Source organism: Notechis scutatus, chromosome 5 (assembly GCF_049901735.1).
Source record: "Notechis scutatus isolate UNSWTSFEM ecotype Mainland chromosome 5, rNotScu1.2, whole genome shotgun sequence".
Lineage (NCBI taxonomy): Eukaryota > Metazoa > Chordata > Lepidosauria > Squamata > Elapidae > Notechis > Notechis scutatus.
The window spans coordinates 23,962,528-23,983,541 of NC_142013.1; the positions used below are offsets into that span (position 1 = coordinate 23,962,528).

General features: G+C 39.0%; 1 protein-coding gene across 3 annotated transcripts; it reads left to right on the forward strand.

The window, feature by feature from the left end:
- Positions 1–4,921: 4,921 nt before the first annotated feature.
- Positions 4,922–19,823, forward strand: TEX26 (testis expressed 26). Of its 3 annotated transcripts, none has more exons than XM_026674978.2 (7): positions 4,922–5,457; positions 8,632–8,716; positions 12,897–13,059; positions 15,139–15,295; positions 15,693–15,866; positions 16,592–16,753; positions 18,492–19,823. In XM_026674978.2, the coding sequence occupies exons 1-7, from the start codon at positions 5,325–5,327 to the stop codon at positions 18,596–18,598; spliced, it is 981 nt and encodes a 326-aa protein (XP_026530763.1). In that variant the 5' UTR covers positions 4,922–5,324; the 3' UTR covers positions 18,599–19,823. The 3 variants fall into 3 exon arrangements, with proteins under 3 accessions (XP_026530763.1, XP_087822462.1, XP_087822463.1); XM_087966336.1 differs by having other exon boundaries at positions 5,186–5,457; positions 8,635–8,716; positions 18,492–19,079; XM_087966337.1 differs by lacking the exons at positions 4,922–5,457; positions 8,632–8,716 and adding an exon at positions 8,113–8,281 and having other exon boundaries at positions 18,492–18,913.
- The last annotated feature ends 1,191 nt before the right edge of the window (positions 19,824–21,014 follow it).

Genomic DNA, 21,014 nt, shown 5'->3' on the forward strand with positions numbered 1-21,014 from the left:
GTCCTAAAACTAGAGGAGGCATAACTAATAAATGCTAAGAGCAATCTAATTTGAAAATGGAGAATAACATTGAGAGAAAAATTAGAATTAAAAGATTGAAGCAGAGGAAGGTTTATAAACATGATTGGAATTGCAATCCTCTATTTATTTATGTGAAACCCAGTGAAACTTAATGGCTATTTAGGCATTGAATCTGGCTGTAAGAAAGGCCACTAAGAGAAAGCTGAGAGTTCCCATAATGTATAAATACAGGTAGCCATTTAGCAGCTGTTCAAAGTTACAATGCCTCCCCTCAACACAGGTGATTGCAGGATTCTGTGGTCACATGACTCTGATTTATTATGTTTTTGCTGGTTTCCAACCTTTTCAGGCCATGGTAATACATTGGTTTGCTTAACGACCTCTGCAAACAAAAATAGTTAAATTGGGTCTGATCATGTGGGTGGAGCTCCATCACGGTCCTTAGTCAAGGATTTCATGCATTACAATACATTTATTCAAAAGGAAATTAACTGTAAACCACCATCATTATAGTGCTGTGCAAAATTCACTTGATTGGACATAGAGTGTTCTGTAAGACTTTGGAACTTCCCACTCTTCCAGCAGATGACATCAAACCTCTCTCCAGTCACACAGTTCTGGAGGCAGTTTGGGAGTTCCCAGAAGTAAATCCTGCAAACCGGAAGCAGATTAATGACAGGTAATTCTGGACAAAAAAAATGCTGTATCTAGGATACTTCAAACTGATTCCAGTTTGGAGGGTTTATTTCTGGAAATGATACACACCACCCTAGAAGAGCATGATATGGTGAGGGAATGGAATCTTCCAGATTCTCCAGAATGTTCTCATCCCAGATTGGTGCATTTTTTGTAACCCCACCTGATTGTTTTTACAAAGAAAAATGGGGCAAATTCAGTAGTAAATTAAAAACCCAAATTTAAGAGAATCCCTCCAGAAATGGAAATAAGCAAGAAAAAAGGATAAACACACAAATATTGTGCAATGCATTTTACCTAATCATAGCGAAAACCAATCCTGGATATTTCTTTCCATAACACATTTGTTGACAGAGGAGGAGAGTCTGATAGATATCAGATTAGAAAAAAAGAACTGGGTCAGAACCATAGTACCGTAATTATAGCAATAATAATAATAATGCCAGTAATAATATCTACACAACAAGGTATGCCATTTAAAAGCCGTCTTGTTATGCAAATAAATAACTGCTGAAAATCACTCTCACACCCTACATAGATATGTATACTTTCTCCCACCTCTCCTTCCAGCAGAAACAACAAAAAAGGACAAAATAGGATGAAGATAAAAGCAAAGAATAACTGCACTGGAAAGCAAAGAAAATAGAAAACTGGACAGATAAGAATAATTGATAAGGAAATACAAGGAAAGCAAATTAAAAGATGCTTTTAAAAGGACAAAATTCATCAAACACGAAAGTCTCTCACAAAAAACAAGAACACTTAATATCCAGACCAGTCTTCAAAATTCAAGCTTTGTACCACAAGTCCATTGCCGCCTGTACCTCAGTTCTTCCTTTGTTTTGAACGTCCTCTACTGTCCCCAACAATTTGCCAACTTCACAGGAGGAATTAATATTCCCCAAGCTAGCAATGGGAATCCCTTGATATTTTTAACAAATGCATTATAAAATGCAAATATGCCATACAGATAATTGTTATGCCATATTCCTGTTCACTGTTTCAGCCCAGCGACATTGTTTCAGTGGTACTCCATCCCATGTTAGTATGCTATGTTTTCTTCTAACACAAGCATATTCTGGCTATTAAATATGCTGTCTTTCTTTGGTTTTTCTATGTAATTAAAAAAAATATTTTTATTTCAGACCATTTTGAGGTTTCTTTAAGCATACAGCTAACCCTTTATTTCTCAGTCCCTTATTGAGGCTAATAAAGTACTTTTCTAAATTTATTATTAGGAAGAGTTCTAGTTGATGCATGTTTCCCTCCACACCACATTATATGAATTTTCCACTGAGGATTTCTAGTGACTCCTCTATTTAAAAGTGCTCTGAGTAAGAAAAATCTAGGACTGGGCAACCAGCCAACATCTGGTAATTCCCACAAGTAAAATCTTAAAAGAGTGAACTCGTATAGTAAATCTGAAAACAATTTGGCAGGATAAAAGGTTTGTATGAATGTTAATAGTTTTGAATTCAGCTCAACAGATCTTGCAATTAGCTATGCTGCATATGAATAACTGAAAAAAGATTTTAATTATAACTTCATTTTCTAATAGAACTTGTGTTCGTTTTTTTAAAATCAATTTTTAGTTAAAACCTACTATAGCACAGGCCATTTTAAGGGTTCCAGACAGAGAGGCCCACAAAGGACCTCCACTTACAGGCCTTGAAATAAAACAAATTCTGACTGAGTTACTCATAGTATAAATTTGGGCTGTATCATCAGACTAGAGATAATTTTCAGCAGAGAATTTCTATGTGCTTCTTAGTATCTGCCACTATCATGGTAGGCCAGGTGCTTGTACACCCTCACATAGCACTATCCATACAAAAATATCTCAAAGCAGTTTACAAAAAAAGCTGCAAAATCATAATTTAAAAAAATCAACCTATCCATGTAAAATAAAAGATGGAGATAAAAAAAAAATATCATCCAACATATAGGAGACTTGAATGTAGGTTTTTAATGGTTATCTACAAATGTCAAAATTTTAAGGAGAGAAGTTTTGGAGATTCTAATTCATCCGGGTCATAGTTATCTCAAAAGGTGTTTTTTCAAAAGGCAACTGGACATTTTTTTTTCTTGAGGAGGAAGAAATTTTGCTTCTCATCCGAGAAGTTTCATGGGTCACTCACCCCAACCCTACCATCCTGCCAGAACCAATGAAACTTCTTGGATGAGAGCTAAAATATCTTCCTCAAAGAAAAAAATCCAGTTGCCTTTTAAAAGAGCACCTTTGAGATTCAGGAACTTTACAGACCCCCTCAGGTGACCTGCCTATGACAACCACAAGGTGGCAATCTAGATTGGATGCAGACAGGAAACAGAAAAAGGAACATGCACCATTATCCTCTGCATCTTACAGTGCTTGTCTTTCTCCAAAACCTTGAATGGTTCTATAAATGCTGGTCACTGTCATAGCTAGAGAAGCTAGTGACTACACAGCTATCCTATAAAAAGGGCAGGAGCCTGCACTGCCTGCTCACTGAAAACTTTGCTTTGATATAACGGAACCCTTAAAAAAAAGTCTGCACAAATAAACAGCCCATTGTAGACACCTTTAAAGAGAGCTTACTCATTTGGGACTTGTTTTTAATGGCATTCACAATTAGGAGCTTGATAGGTTGATTAAGTCAAAGTATTCCTCTCTTTGAGGCAGATGGGTGGTTTAAAAATATGAAATATGCTTATGTGTAGGACACGACAGGGGAAACCTTTATTATTCCCTAATGCAACTCTGCTACTAAATTTCATATACTGTAATGTACGTGAAAGGGAATTTCAAATGATACATGTAATGATTGAAAGTGCAGAATAAACATTTGTGATCCTATATTTCATCTAATGTGAAGATTTGAAAGTGTCTATTAAGCACCCCCATATTTGTTTTTTCTGATGCATCTGATGAATTACGGGACAGCTCAGGAAAGCTTATACCTTTTAATAAAATTTGTTGATTGGGAAAAAATTATCAGATTCCTGATTTTTATTTTTGCGCCACAGACCAACACTGTTTCCTACATCTTTATCTTCAATCTGTCATAAGTTAAAAGCACATATATTAAATTCATTGCCATAAAGGCTTGCTTTTGTAAGTTCAAGCTAGTCATGGCTGTTTCACTACTTCCCCAAAACTTTTAATCAGAAACATCATCGTTTGTAAATGAACTTTTCTATTAATGTGTTTGCATGCCAAGAAAATCTGCATTACCTATTTTTCCCAACATGAATTTATTAAAGAATAAGGATCTTACTTTTAAAAGGTGACAACCTTAGCTTGCAAACCATACTATTACTGTATTAGATTCAATGAAGGTCTAAACTCCTTATAATTACTGTTTTCTTAAGAGGAGGAGGAATTTTGGCACCATGTGTTCCACTGGCTTCTATTCTAAATTCCTTCACTTCACTCACCACCTAAAGGCTCAAATTCCAGAAAAGTCAGCATGTTCTTCTTTTAAAGTATCGCTGAACAATTACAGAAGAAATAAAAAGAGAATCTAGTGGAATCTCACATAACTAAGGCATTGCAAACCTAAAACATTCTCTATATAAAGTGCTGTTCCTTGCCCCTTTCCAAGGTTAAATAATCCCTTTTTCCCAGACAACACTCTGTTTTATTTTAAGATGCCACAAGAGTCTTTGTACTTTTATCAGATTGCTCAAACTAGGCCAGATTACGTTTGGCTACTTTTATTGTGGGGTCTATATAAAGATAAACTCCAAAAAGAATTTATCTGATCATAAGAAAATGACAATTGTTAACTACTTGTTGTGGTGCTTGGGGTCAGGCCTCTGACTATTCACTACCATTTCTGAGTATAAGTGGTTGAAAACCTGGAAGCCGAGTTTTGTGCCACTTTCATTAGACAGACAGTTGAAAACTAGAGCATAACATTGAAACTGGAAAAAACGCAGAAGAGAAATGCAGAAAACTCTTTGAAGCCATGGCATGATTGATGGACATTGCAGTTTATAAAAACCAAGTAAGAAAAAGCCCATCTTCCCTCAAAACCACGTTTGAGGGGTGCCCCCTTTGCTGTCCCCAATTTTAAAGGAGGCCCTTTGTCACTAATAGGTTGCCAATCCTTCAAGGATCCATGCATTAGTGTCTATTACATTTCTTTCGGCACCCATCCCATGCCTTTGTTTTTATTTCTGCCCATCCTCCCTAGAGACGTCTGGAACTTCCCAAAGGTTCAGACAGGGAGCACACACGACTGGGGAAGAAGGTGTCCCCATCCCCTTTCTTCTTGGTTGGAATCCAAAAACCCAGTGATGCTGGCCTAAAATGCACAACCCAGTTTTGCTTTGCCTCAGCCAACCCCATTGCGGTCAATCCCCGATGCCTTGCCCAAGCCGGCGGGAGAGAAGTGCAGCCTGCTCGCTCCCTGGGTCACAATCGCAAAACTGGTGCCTGGGCAACAGGCAGGTCTGGGCGCAGGCAGGCAGGCAGGCAGCGGCATTTATTGCGTCTGCCACTTGCCAGCGGCTTGGTGACAGTACAGGCTCCCCGAGTCTCCCTTCCCAATTCTTCCCTGCACCAGAGCTATCGCTTTGCAGTCGGAGAGCCAGGAAGAACTGAGCTGGACTAGCCCACCCGCATGCAGTTGCCGGAGCGCGACAAGAGCGCTCTCCTTCCCCCGATTAATGGGGCCGCCCCAGCGCCTCCCGCGTCCCTTCCCGGCGCACCACCATGGAGACCCAGGTCTGCTCGAACGGCGCCGCCGCCTGCTGGTAAGAATTCCCCCTCTGGCCGATTCGGAGGGAGGGAAGAAACGGGGCCTGCGAAAATCCGAGCGCTGTTCCTTGCGCCTTGGGGAGCTGGAAGGCGCTCTGTTAAACTCTTGAGGCGAGGAAACATTGGGAAGGCTGGAGGCGAGGGTCGGAATGGAAGGGGCCAAGCCTCCCCACCCACCCACCCCAAAAAACCCACAGTTTTTGTTTAAGTTCTGCCTGGATATAGTCTTTTGTAACAGTTAAGAGTACTTGGATTTTAAAACAACAACGACAAAACGAAATCCACAATATTCCAATGTTCAGATATTAGCGGGCAGAAGGAGCCCTGGCCTGTCTCTCAGGGCAGCATTTCTCCAGCTTGACAATGTTAAGGTGGGTGGACCAACTCCCCAAATTCCCCAAATTCTGAAAGATGGTCCACCCATCTTAAAATTGTCAAGCTGGAGAAACGCTGTCCCAGTGAAAGCAAAATGATGCCACTCAACTGCTTGTTTCATGTTGTGTCACAATAAGGCTGAGATATTTGGGGTTATTATGTTGCTTCCATCAAGCTAATTGGGATTTCATTCAATAAATCATGATTAAACCAAGGCCCATAACAATGTGTGACACCTCTCAGTGTCTCAGTGGTCTTTGATTTGTGACCACAATTGGGCCCAAAATTTCCGTTGGTGAGCAAGATAGTTGTTAAGTGGATTTTGTCCCCTTTTACAACCTTTCTTGCCACTGTAGTTAAATTAGTAACATGGTTGTAAAGTGAATCTGGCTTTCCCATTGACTTTGCTTGTCAGAAGGTAGCAAAAGGGGATGACATGACCCCATGGCAACTCTCAAATACGAACCAGTTGCCAAGCACCGAAATTTTGATTGCATGACGGGGGGTGTTGCAACAGTCATAAATGTGAAAAACGATCATAAGTCACTTTTTTCAGTGTCATAAGATGTGTCACATGCTGGCCACCCCCACCCCCAGTTTAGTGAAGGGGAAAAAAGTTGTGATACATCACATGATGACAACATGGCATCGTGAGTTTGACACCCCTGCTGTACTGTAACAGGCAAGAACTAGCTCTCCTGTGAAGCTCACCAGGTGACTTTGGGGCTATTGTTTCTCAGAGAAGCCTGATAGGGAATGCCTCTTCATATGCTCTTTTGAAAGGAAAGATGGAATAGATTCCTCCCTGATTTAAAACAGATATTTTAGGTGCTATTCAAAACAGCAAGAAAAACCTGCATGTTGCTTTCCACGATTGAAGAAGAGAAGAACCCCAGAAGTCTTTTAGCAGAAGATCCTTTTAAAAATAAAAAGCTCAGGAAATGGGCTTTTTGAGATCGGTACACTGGCTGTACAGTATGGACTACAGTTGAATACAATACAGTGGTTGTATTTATTGCATTACATCTTGAAGGAGCAGTATGTAGGTCTTCCTCAATTCCTCTTGTTGGAAATGACTATAAGTCTGGACAGCTCCTTCAGCAGTTGATAATTTGTGCATTTATGGGGTTTGTTTTTGTCTTCTTATAACTCAGGTTTACGAAGACAGGAAAAACTTTTTTGCTCTGTTGCACTGACTGGATTCATACATTGGACTAAGTTAATAGTGTTTAACATTTTCCAGAGATTTGTGCTTCAGAAACATGCTGAGTAGTGGCTGGGGCAAGAAAAAAAACACCAATTTCATTTAATTTTATTTAAGAATAAAGTAATATGATTGCTCCTCTATCATGTATTTAATAATTTTCTCCTTGTGTCACATGAACGCTTACAATTTTATAAAAATTGTTAAGGGTCTTCTGGCACTATTTTCAAGACTTTGAGGATTCCGATGTAAACTCTATGAATTCAGATTGTGCATCTTTGTATGAAGTTAAAATGTGATTTGTTGCATCGAACTTAAATTATTGGGGAAATTCACCCAGGCATTGGGAGTATCCAAATCTTGTTCTTGATTTAGAATATAATTATATTCTAACCAAGTGTGGCTCCACAAACAATGGCATAGTGCAATATTTGAACCAAAATATATTTTCTCGCAGTGGAGTTGAGATAGTCAACTGTGAGGCTGGCATTTTAACAAGAATCTCTGGGCCCGAGTAATGCTTAAAGTGGAGCAAAAGATGCAAAATCTGCATTTGCCTCGTGTTTGCCTTTGGCCTGAAGTGCCAGGTGAGTGCGGGCGAAGAGGATAAGCTAAACAGAACAAAAAGAGCTTATTCCGAATGGGGATCCTAAGAGTGTTCTGGAATTGGAGAGGTGACTAGTTTAAGGAAGTTTGGTCACTGCAGTTCCACTGGAAGATCCCAGGCTAGAGAAGGAAAACTTAGAGGTCTGCCTGTTTTAGATTACTCTTACAAAAGCAACCATGATATGTGTGGCACTTTAAAGAGGAACATATTTATTGTTACCTCCTATGAGCCATTTTCATAGCTTTTTCCTACCCTCTCCCCCTCCATTTCTGGGCACAGTTAGGAGATATACAGTTAGGCATGAAAATCAGGTGGGTGACTTTAGGTCAATCATTCTCTCTCAGTCCATAATGTCAAGGCTCATTTCTGATGCAACCAATGGGTCAATACTCAGTTGATCCTCCCCAAAAAGTGGATCCTGCATTTGTGGAAAAAATGCTACAAAGAAATATATATGGATGAGTTAGTTTCTATCACTTTGATGAAGAGAAGAAAGCCTCTGTGATACTGTTACTTTAAAACAAGTCAGGTGAGAAGCCTGAACATTGTGTGGTAAAGGTTCTATAATTGCCAGTTGGCTATGAGAAACAGAAAAAGAAATGCAGGAAAGAGATTTTCTTCAGTTTGTTAAATTGTAAGTATTTTCTTTTTTTTCTTTAGAGATGATAGATAAGTTCTTACTGTTATAAGAAGTTGTTGAATTATTAATAGTATGATGAAAGTAAATAGTACCTTTGGGTGGGAGAGAAATGAACTGGATGAAAACGATAATATGGAGACAGATAGTGTATCTTTGTCTATCAGACACCTAATCCAGATTCTCCACCCAATCTGCCATTTACTTTTATAAGTAATTCCCATCGATGCCAAGACTCTTTTGAAAGGTCTGTTGCCTAACCATCATTTTGTTCATTCTTGGTTAGTAAGACAAGAAACCGTAGGGAGTATGTAAAATGTCTAGCGCTTAACACGTACTGTTTTTAGTAGGTAGACTAAAGTGGGATCCTTATGAATCGACAATGAAACATGATTTTGTCTTTAAATCTACAACAGATCCTGAAGCAGATTGGTAAGAATATACTAATTTAACTGAATTAAAGTTTTTAATCATATTTGGTTTATTGACTTCATTTGAAACATTCTCATTTTCTTTTATTAATCTGTTTTTAAAACTTTTATGGTTTGCTTTTCTGGTGGAATATATGGAAAAATATATGGAATATATGGAAAAGGAGACTAGCTTTAAAATTGGTTATGTTTTATATGTTCTGGAGACTATTTAGATTGAGAATAATTTTGCTTTCTTCTATTTTATCTATATTTTCTCACCAAATTAGTGTGTAATTGCAATTTCCCTCCATCTTAAGCTTTTAAAGTAGGTTAAATTAATATTTTCAGAATCCAACTGATACATCCGTTATGGTTTTTTTCAAGTGGATTTAAGCCACATCTCTGCTGAAGAAAAAAAAGCCACATAAATTCCTATTCTAGAACTGGTTCTGAACAGTTTCAGATTGCCATGGTCATTTCTTGCCAAAGATTACCCTCTCACACCTGCTGTTTGTCATGATAAATATAGCTTATTTCAACCAAAAGTCCATATAAAATGTAATTTCCCCCCCTGTAAATTCAGGGTGGTTTTTTTTCAAACCTTAAGCATATTTTCAATCAGAATTATTTTTGTGGAATAGAAGCCCCTAGTTTAAGCATGTAAATTGCAGCATGGAGAGAATATCAAAAACTCACAATACTCTTCTAGATCTTTATGACTCGGATATGATTGGAAATGAAGTCCTTACTCCTTAGTGTATATTTTGAATATATTTTGTTTAGGGTTGACAATTTTTTAGTCAGGAATGTTGATTCTGAGGCAGAAACATCCTTAGTTTATGAATTTTTCCATGACACACATTTCCAGAGTCTGGACCATCTTATTTTCATGTAATATGCCACTGCAAATAGCATTAGCTACATTTTTAACATTCAGTCCCAAGAGCTTTTGATTACTGTGAATTGGTATTAAATATCTATAATATTTTCATATCATTTATTGAAAATACACTTCTCAAAAAAATAAAGGGAACACTTAAACAACACAATGTAACTCCAAGTCAATCACACTTCTTTGAAATCAAGCTGTCCGCTTAGGTAGCAACACTGATTGACAATCAATTTCACATGCTGTTGTGCAAATGGAATAGACAACAGGTGGAAAGCATAGGCAGTTAGCAAGACATCCCCAATAAAAGAGTGGTTCTGCGGGTGGTGACCAGAGACCACTTCTCAGTTCCTATGCTTTGTAGCTGATGGTTTGGTCACTTTTGAATGCTGGTGGTGCTTTCACTCTAGTGGTAGCATGAGACGGAGTCTACAACCCACACAAGTGGCTCAGGTAGTGCAGTTCATCCAGGATGGCACATCAATGTGAGCTGTGGAAAGAAGGTTTGCTGTGTCTGTCAGCGTAGTGTCCAGAGCATGGAGGCGCTACCAGGAGACAGGCCAGTACATCAGGAGACGTGGAGGAGGCTGTAGGAGGGCAACAACCCAGCATCAGAAACGCGACCTCTGCCTTTGTGCAAGGAGGGACAGGAGGAGCACTGCCAGAGCCCTGCAAAATGACCTCCAGCGGGCCACAAATGTGCATGTGGCTGCTCAAACAGTCAGAAACAGACTCCATGAGGGTGGTATGAGGGCCCGACGTCCACAGGTGGGGGTTGTGCTTACAGCCCAACACTGTGCAGGATGTTTGGCATTTGCCAGAGAAGACCAAGATTCGCCACTGGCAAATTCACCACTGGCGCCCTGTGCTCTTCACAGATGAAAACAGGTTCACACTGAGCATATGTGACAGACGTGACAGAGTCTGGAGACGCCGTGGAGAACGTTCTGCTGCCTGCAACATCCTCCAGCATGACCGGTTTGGCAGTGGGTCAGTAATGGTGTGGGGTGGCATTTCTTTAGGGGGCTGCACAGCCCTCCATGTGCTCGCCAGAGGTAGCCTGACTGCCATTAGGTACCGAGATGAGATCCTCAGACCCCTTGTGAGACTATATGCTGGTGCGGTTGGCCCTGGATTCCTCCTAATGCAAGACAATGCTAGACCTCATGTGGCTGGAGTGTGTCAGCAGTTCCTGCAAGACGAAGGCATTGATGCTATGGACTGGCCCGCCCGTTCCCCAGATCTGAATCCAATTGAGCACATCTGGGACATCACATCTTGCTCCATCCACCAATGCCACATTGCACCACAGACTGTCCAGGAGTTGGGGGATGCTTTAGTCCAGGTGTGGGAGGAGATCCCTCAGGAGACCATCCGCCACCTCATCAGAAGCATGCCCAGGCGTTGTAGGGAGGTCATACAGGCACGTGGAGGCCACACACACTACTGAGCCTCATTTTGACTTGTTTGAAGGACATTACATCAAAGTTGGATCAGCCTGTGGTGTTTTTTTCCACTTTAATTTTGAGTGTAACTCCAAATCCAAACCTCCATGGGTTGCTAAATTTGATTTCCATTGATAATTTTTGTGTGATTTTGTTGTCAGCACATTCAACTATGTAATGAACAAAGTATTTAATAAGAATATTTCATTCATTCAGATCTAGGATGTCTTATTTTTGTGTTCCCTTTATTTTTTTGAGCAGTGTATATACAGGTATAAGAAACATTGTAATATGTCATACAAACTTTCCAGTATATTCACAGGTTTACCAATTTCCCAAGTGGTCAAAAGTTCAAAGTATGGGCTACCTGGATTTATTTCCTTTGGAAAAGAGAGATATTTATACATATAAATACACCATAAATAAATCAAGTAGGATAACCAGTCCTAAATTAGTTTTCTAGAAGTTATATATTCCATGAAAATATGCTTTTAGCCTTCAACTAATTCTCTGCCTGTTTGAAGATTCTGTTGCTATAATATATATCACGTGTTATTGATAGAAAGACAGAAGGCTATTTTATTGCCAACTTTTTGGTCTCATAGATCAGATGTCCTTGTATCCTAATGGCTATTCACACCCCAGGGAATACTGTTTTAGTAAATTATTACCCAGTGGAAACCATAGAATAAATCTATTACTGTACTGGCCATTCTCCGCTTTTAAGAAATTCACAAGTCAAAATCCATTGTTGTAATAAGCTTTTTCTATTAAAATTCTGTGTCAACAAAAATTACATTTTTTAAATTTCAGGGCTGGCTAGAAAAAATTAAAGTCATAGCGATATTTATATATAGATCACTAAATCAAGATTTTCTAATCTAGGGTTTGCTAAACAAGACCAGTTCAACACAATGCTGAGCTAGATGGAAACAGCCTGTATAGTGGCTTAGTATTATATACAATCCAAGTATTATGTGTCCTTTGCAGATCTTATGATTCATGCATGATATGGATCTGCTATAGAAGAAAAAGAAAGAATGGTTCACCAATAGCCCTATCCTGCCAATCACTTGTTTTCCTAAAGAATTATCAAGAGACCTGTGAATGGGCCAGAGGTTCATTTAGTCTAGCCCTCTGTTCCACCCAATTCCACCCTTTGCATTGTATAAATCATAGGTGTCAAACTCGCAGCGTCATGTTGCCATCATGTGACATTTTTTCCTTTGCAAAGCTGGGATGGGTGTGGCCTGCGCATGACGCATCCGCCCCACAGGCCTCCAGTTTGACACCCCTGGCATAAATAGTTCCTTTTATCAGTCTTGAATATTATTGCATTTAGTTTCATGGGTCTGTCTATGTTCTAACAACTCCTCTTTTTTATAGCATATAATTTTATAGGCTAAAGTCTCCTTACTTGCCTTTACCCCAAGTTAAAAAGCCCCAGTTATTGTCATCCTTTCATAGTCTGTATTCAATAATTCCCACAGAATTTGATTCCAAGTTGATGTCATGATAGTTGTCATGGTGTTATATTTCCTGGATCATGGTCATCTGGTTTGCCAATATTTCATTCTTTAGTCCAGTTGCCCATGGCCAAACTGAGTGGGAAATCCCAGCATATCAGGAGAGGTAGGTTGGGGAATGCTAATAAGGACAATAACAAACTAGATAAATATATGGTATCATTCAGTTCAAGCCAATTTCTTATGGGCCTATTTATTTAATAAGAGCTCATATGATATATAAATACACTTTATTGAAAAGAGACGTCTAGTAGAATTAGAGATAGCTGCAGGTTCAGGTAGTTCAGAGATAATTGGTGTGTGATTGCTTTGTCAATGCCATTGCCTTGTTTCTTGCAGTGCCAGAGCTGGGACAGGACATGTCATTCCCTTTCAAATAGATGAGCCAACTGCAAAAAGCATCTACAAAGATGAATTCTGCTGGAAGCCATATTCCAAGGCAGAGCCTATAACGAATGGCTTTGTGACAGTAAAGGACAGGAACAATCCTCAACCTGGAGAAGTAGGATTCAAGTTACATGTCTTTCTTAGGCTTCATATTTTAACTTTTGATTATTTTGGATATATTATAACGGTTTTGAAATCATTGTTCAAAGATGATATCATGGGAAAGGAAAGGCTTAGTTATAAGAAATACTTAACAGAGTTGTGAAAAGCATATGAAATGCAAAGCATCTTTCTTTGATGTGTTAAAACAGCTGGATCTGCTTATAAGAAAGGCTTGTATGCTTCAAAGACTTTTTTGTTTTCTGCACTTAAATTTGCATCTACAGACAACATTTCCACTGAACTGAAAAGTGCCAGTAGAGTGAAGTGGCTGCATATACACATCCACCCACACCTAGAGATGTGAACAATGTGCAAAACAGTCATGTGAGGCTTGTGAGCTTTGTAAAGGATTCAGCTTCACTCTTGCTATTATGCTTGCATAGAATTTATTTCTATTGCTTTGCATTGCCTGAATTTTGTCTCCAAATTTATATGTATTTATTTATCACTGAGTTTTATGGTGTCTAATGATATTTCCATCAAGTATGAAGCCTTCAGTCCTGATTAGAATTACACTCAAGGCAAAAAAATTAAAAACCTTTCTCCATTCAAACTTTACTGATTTTTAACAATATATATATATATATATATATATATATATATATATATAGGCACAGAGCCAGCGAAGTGCTTAGCATCATTTATGGCAAATCTATTAACAACCATTCATTCAGCAGCTACTTGAAGTTTTGATGATGCTGAACAAAGGGATTTATGACCACTTCCTGAAGGTGATGGCTATTGCAACATCCCCACAGTCATGTGATTGCAATCTGGATGCTTGGCAACCTATTTGCACTTATAGCTGGTTGACAAGTACTCTGTGGTCACGTGGTTCCTATTTGCAACCTTCCCTGCTGGCTTCCCTTGAAAATGGGGAAGCTGATAGGGAAGGTAATTGGGTTAAGCCTCCTTCCCCAGCCTTTCTTCATTTGCATCCACCGCATCCCCCTTCACTTGCACACCCACCGTGTCCTCTTTCCACAGCCTCCCTATACTTGCATACACATATGCCTGCACTCTACATCCTCTTTCCACAGCCTCACTACAATTCGACGTCCTGCACTGTCTTTCCTTGGTCTCCCTGCAATTGCACGCATAAACATGCATAACCCACATTTTCTTTCCACATCCTCTCTGCAATTGCATGCCACCCTAATCCCTCATTTCCTGGCATTTCTGAGCTCACATCACACCAGGCACCCTTTCCATGACTCGTGTGTGGCCTCTTCTGGGCCTCCCCCCCCCCAGTCCTTTCTGGGCAATTCCTCCACTATCTACTTAATGACCCACATGTCTTGGATTATGACATCAACTGGGACAGCCTGGATTGCTGAGTGATGTATTTATCTGACACATAGATAATAGGCACATCGCTTAGCAAGGGCAATTCCAGCCCCGATTGCTGATGGAGCTCAAGGACTATCTATAATGCTGCATATGTACCCAGGCAATTGTTCATCAATTATTTTACTGGCGTACAAAATTGTATTTGTGGTTTCATGGCATTCAGGTATACACGGGGTATGAAAGAGGAGCAGTTGTAGAGATTAAGTAGGGCAGGAAAGAAGCTAGGAAAGCTTTTTAGAAACAAGATTCTTTGCCTAAAAAAATTTCAATGGTCTGAAATTGCTATTCTAATACATATGTGTTCAATTGATGATGATGATGATGATGATATGCATTCAATCGCATCCGACTCCTGGTGATTCTATGGGCCAGGTCTCTCCATGGCTTCCAAACAATGCACTACTTCTTTGAGTTGCTCTATGCTCTTGCTGCTGTCAGCCTTGATGGTCTCCAGCCACCATGTTCTTTGGTGGCTTTTTATCCTTTTGCTGATAAAAGTTTAAAACAAGCAGTTCAGATGTATGGAAGATATAAATAATATTTATGATCAGAGACATCTTTTAGAAAGATAACAAAAAATTAAATTGCTTTAAAAATATAATTGAAAGCACATTTGGATGAATTCTTTTAAAAGAAATCAAAGTTTTTGTTCTTTATCATTGTTTTCTTTCTATTTTTTAAGCGTTTCCTAATATGGCAACTGCCTCGAGAAGAAACAGCACTACCAACAGATAGCTTTTCACCATGGACAAAACCTTTTAGTAAACAAGATTTGGAGGAGGTACTAAAGAAGCAGTACAAAACAGTATACACGAGAGATTATTTAGGAATACAACCAGGTGAACATTGTGATTTTCCTTCTTTCTCTTGAAATACGTAATGAAGTACACATGAAAATTTTTAATTCAAAGCTGAAAACATCCCCAGAAAACATTCTGATTAAGTAGGAGATTATAAAAAGTAACCACACAGAGAACTCCAGCCTTGAAAAACACGGGAAATAAAATTCTTTGGATGAAAGTAATGCACTGAACATTTATATGGTGAATTTGTGGTGAACTACATGTGGGGTATTTGGTAAGGTACTATCCTTCAATTTGAGCCCTGGTGAGATTAATAGGATTTACTCTCAAGTATATTTAAGACTACAAATGAAATAACGTTCTGCTATTTGCTTTTCACTTAATACCCCTTTCCCATTCCTTTCACAATAATTCTATTATTAAATCTTTTCAGGTGCTCCAAGGGATGATGTTGTTCTCCCTCCAGATTGGAAAGCATTACTCCCAAAGCCACCAGATACTGAAGTCAGGCGCCAATATCAGACACAAGTCCGTGCACCCGAATTAATGGATTTCACTTGGAAATACGGGTGTAATGCAAAACGTAAAGTTCCGGTCAAAGGTGCTGGTAAGCAGTGTTTTTTTTACAGCTGAGCTATAGAGTTCCATAAATTAACTATGCAGGTGGGTTTTCTTCCATGGTTAGATTTTTCTTTCCAGCTTCCAATGATCACAAATGCAGTGGAAAATGATCTTCACCAGAATGGACAAAGGTCAGATTTTAGGCCAATGTTCAGCATCTATAATCTAGGTACTTCTGCATTAAATTCAATGGACTCTGCACGAGCCATTTTGTCCCTTATTGTAATAAAAAGAAAGAAAGAGAGAAATGAGGTTGTAATCAGATTTGTCACCAAATTTCAAAAGAATAAATGCTGTGGTTAGAGGCACATGTGCTCCAGCTCTGAGCTAAAGAATGCTAGTCACCATCATGGTGCAAGTATTTCTACTCTCCTGGCAGAAGATCACCAGTCCACCGTGTTGCTCCTCATGCTCCCAGGCATCTTCTCCTTGGATTACTCTAAGAGTATCAATCTTAAGGGATCTGCTCAGTATCAGTTTTAAGCACTCTGCTCAGTTTCTCAGTGCACAAGTACAGATTTAGATTCCCACAGATTCAAGGGCTATAATTGTAAGAGAACAGAGAGTGTATGGGCAACAACATGCCACTTCTTATGAAGGAGGGACACAAGATTTTGTGATATGGAAAAACAGAAAGATTTAAAAATGTGGACAACACTCAGTTGTGTTGAATTTTAGTTTGACATGATTGTTATTGCTTTGCCTGCACAGTGCCTTCAATGACAATTGCTCAGATCTGGAATCACGAACATAGCAAACATCTGTCCACCTATCAGAAGGATTTTGGAAATGATTATCTTGATATCCTATCAGTTCTGAATTCTGTAGATCCAGAAGAAATTAAAGAATATGTGGAAAGAGCTCCTAAGCCAGGTAGATGATTTGGGGTGCGGTGGGGATAGGTGGGGAAAGTTTTGTATAGGACTTCATAATGTTGAATATGATAAGACTTTGTGATTGTCCTTTCTATCTACATGATAAGTTTTTTAATTCTTCCATTTGCAAAGTTTCTTTTAAGACCTGGATCTGTTGCCTACCTAAATAAACCTAAAACATACAAAGTAGGTCAGTCTTTTAATATGGCAGACACCATGACCCAACAAATGAATATTAAGAGCGCTATAAAAGATAATGTGTTTATAATAAAAGCTGTTCACCATTTTCATATAAAGACATCAAAATTAAGATTGTGAAAGCCATTGGTTTTTAAAAAAATGTTTGAGATTGGGTTTTACGGATGTCACATGGGTTGTTTGGGAATGGTTTAACTATCTTCAGGCACAGAATTATTAACTCCTCATATACTTGAGCAATAACTTCTATTTATTCATATCAACTCATCTCAAAGATCTTAGAGATATTTGGGGAAAATGAAAAACAATATTAGCATCTGGATCACTTGATACATGTAAGTCAGTAGAATCATCTGACCTTAGAGGAGACCTTGATAACCAACTGAACAGATAGAGAGAAGCAGAAGTGGAAATCCTGTTTGGAAGTATGGATGACTCCATGCCTAACAATCAGAAGCCCTTCGGTGTATATGAAAACAAAATGAATTAATATGAAAAGTATTACTGTATTATAGCTCTCCACTAGACTTTATTTAGATTATTACAGAAATTTGGGTAGCTAGTGTGTGTCGGGGGAAGGCAGGGAATAATGGGCAATATAATAAATAGGAGAATACAATTTTACAATAATTTTAACCCTTTCCTACTGTGGTTTAAATGAAAACTGTCCAACTGAAACAATTTGCTTTTAATAACCTGACATTATGACAAATACCATGATTTGAGGAATAATTTGTATAGATACCACAACAAGAAAAAAATGTTAATCCCTTTCTAATCATTAATTCTTGTCAACACTTCCTCAGTAACAAACAGATAAACAGATAATCAGAATTGGAAGGGACCTTGTAGGTCATGTAGTCCAACCCCCTGCCCAAGCGGGAGACCCTACACCATTTCTGATAAATGGCAGTCCAATCTCTTCTTGAAAGTCTCAAGTGATGGCACTCCCACAACTTCCGAGGGCAAGCTGTTCCATTGGTTGATTGTTCTCAACTGTCAGAAAGTTTCCCCTTATTTCCAGGTTAAATCTCTCCTTGTTCAGTTTCCATCCATTATTCCTTGTCTGGTCTACAGCCGCTTTAGAAAATAGCTTGACCCCTTCCTCCCTGTGGCAGCCCCTCAAATATTGGAAGACTGTTATCATGTCTCTCCTGGTCCTTCTCTTTACTAGACTAGCCAAGCCCAGTTTACTAGACTAGCCAAGCCCAGTTCCTGCAACCGTTCGTTGTATGTTTTATCCTCCAGTCCCCTAATCGTCCTGGTTGCTCTTCTCTGTACTTTTTCTAGAGTCTCAACATCTTTTTTATAATGTGGTGACCAAAACTGGATGCAGTACTCTAGGCTTTATAGAGTGGTATTAGTAATTTGCATTAAGAAAGATTAATATGGATTAAATACAGAGAGTTATTTTAGTAGGATATCTCAGCAAAGCTCTTTAACAACCAATCCATACTCTGAATTGGAAATAATTAATGGAATTTATTTTGTCTGGCTCTTCAGGTGTAAGCAATAACCTTCTTTCCATTTTTCTCCAGAAAAAATAATCCTTCAGAATTTCCTTGATAGAGTAAGTGGAGACAAAATATTGCAAAGGCCTTCCTCATCAAAGAAGTCAGACGAAAATCCAATCAGATGTGTCTGATACTTTTCAGCAAAAAAATCATCAATTTTGAAGGGTGGCTGTTTCAAAATTCAATATCTTAATAGTAAACCATTTGAATATTATATTTACTTTTCTTACACTTGAGAGTTTCTTTAGAAAAAGACTGCAGTGGCACTACTAGTTTCCTAGCACTGACAATCTAATATGAATTGAAGCAGTTTTCAGTTGTTATTATTATCTAAGATGTGGTATGCTTGATGTATTGCGGATCAAATTTCTTAATCCATTCCAGTTGCACTGGAGATTTATTTTCATCCTGCTTATCAGATTACTTTAATTAATTATATTAATTACATACCTTTATTTGACTTGTTTCAATTTTGAGAAATGTTTAAAGATTTTATTCATACACACACAAACACACACAAAACATTTATCTTGGCTTAAATGTATTGATATAATGATCAGACATTTTAATTGGGACTCCTTATAGATTTAATAAATACATGAGTTTTAGTTGATAAATTGCTGCTTTTTTTTCTTGGCAACCTGATGGCTTCCAATTTTGTTAAGGTTGCACCTCCTAGGACCTAGAACACTCTGCCATAATACTGATGCCAAAGCAGTTAAAAATCCCCAAAAGACAAAATTAAACAATTGCATTTGCATAGGTAGAATATATTTGCACATTTATAAACAATTACATTTGCACAAGTAAAAGCAAGAGGTATCATCTTAAAAGAACCATCTCAGAGTATGAAAAAAAAAATGAATGCCAAAAGAGTTTTTATAATTGCAATGCTATTTTTATCTGCCATTAGGTATTTACATATTTTTTTAAAACATTTCTCTCGTTAAACATTAATTTTTGTCTAGCTAGACCAGTGGTTCCCAAATTGGGCAGTACTGCCCCCTGGGGGGCAGTGGGATGCTAAGAGGCAAGGGGAGCGTTGGAGGTGGGCCCCTCGCAGGGCGCAATTCAGGGGTGGGATTCTACCAGTTCTCTCTCTCTCTTTCCCTCTCTCAGGCTCACCCCATTGACTTGGTGCACCGCTCCACTAGGACTTGCTTGGGGGGCAGGTCCCTCCGGTGCAGCGGGCTCAATGGGGTGGACCTGCGGGGCCAGCACCTTGAACGCGGCAGTGGCGGCAGGTTTGAAAAGTAGAGCAAACCCAGAGGTCAGTAATTTTTGCTGCAAAGAATCACAAAAGCTTCTGGGCTGTGCACAAGAAGGGACACACATGTCAATGCAATTCAGCAACATAAAATAAATAAATAAAATAAAATAAATCAACAAGAATCAGCAAAGCATCTCTGATTAGATTCTATTCAGTACTAGAATCTAATCAGAGATGCTTTGCCGATTCTAGTCCAATGACTTGCTCCAGCAGGGTTAGAAGGGAGTGTGTGTGTGTGTGTGGGTGTGCATGGCTGTCAAAACTCCAAAAACAAGTCAAGTAGCTCTGGGGAGGCCAGTCATAAATTAGAACACTTGCTAAGCAACCGGCCATGAAGTGAGGACCACTTATATTTGGTTTGACAGTCACCTGGCCATGGCCCCCCAGTCACATGACCACCAAACCACACCTACCCGGTCATGTGACCACCAAGCCACGCCCAGCCAGCAAGCCATGCCCAGCCAGTCATGTGACCAGCAAGCCACACCCAGCAAGCCATGACCAGCAAGCCACGCCCACCCAGTCACAATACTAGCAAGCCACACCCTCAAATTAGGCCACGCCCACAGAAATTTGAATCCAATCCCTGGGTGGGGGCACGGAGGATGAGTTTGTAGCACCAAGGGGGTGGTGGACTGAAAAAGTTAGGCTTTATAAATTAATCTGGTCAGAAACAAAAAAAACCCAACACCTCATTAGAAAGTATTTCTGTTGTATATGTTTATTTTATATTATTTTCAATCAATTCAGTATTCAGCTATATTGAAAACAAATACATCCAAGGCCATGTTACAAAGTTAGAAGGGGAAGTTAAGTCTTACAATCACTTGCATACTTTCCGTATTTGGAAATAAACCTGCTATTAGAAATCTAAGACCCTTGACATTATGATAGAATATATAATATCCCTGCTGTGCTTCATAACAGCCTAATCAAAACATATGCAAATTAGAATGTTTATGAAAACACTTATTTTCAGATACAGCTGTATGCATATAAGGATAGGGAAGGATAAAAATAAAATGCTGTGCTCTTCAGTGAAATCAAATAGAAGTGCAAGTAATTAAACACAAGGATGAAGCTAATACAGCTGCTTTGCTGCAATGCAAGAGGGACAGTTGTTTTAATACATCTAGGAAAGCTGGCTTGGTGCAACATGCTCCCTTCAAATGTTTTACATAGCTCTAGAATTAGTGCAATCCTAGCATAATATAGTCCAAGCCTGTAAAAATGACGGCCCATGGACCAGAGGTGTCACTCCCAGGCAACGCCCACCC

Excerpts from the sequence above, each read along its gene's own strand:
- TEX26 (XM_026674978.2), top strand. The coding sequence starts at position 5,325 with ATGCAGTTGCCGGAGCGCGACAAGAGCGCTCTCCTTCCCCCGATTAAT. Across the intron at positions 15,296-15,692 it reads TTATTTAGGAATACAACCAG|GTGCTCCAAGGGATGATGTT; the intron begins GTGAACATTGTG and ends AAATCTTTTCAG. Across the intron at positions 15,867-16,591 it reads AGTTCCGGTCAAAGGTGCTG|TGCCTTCAATGACAATTGCT; the intron begins GTAAGCAGTGTT and ends TTGCCTGCACAG.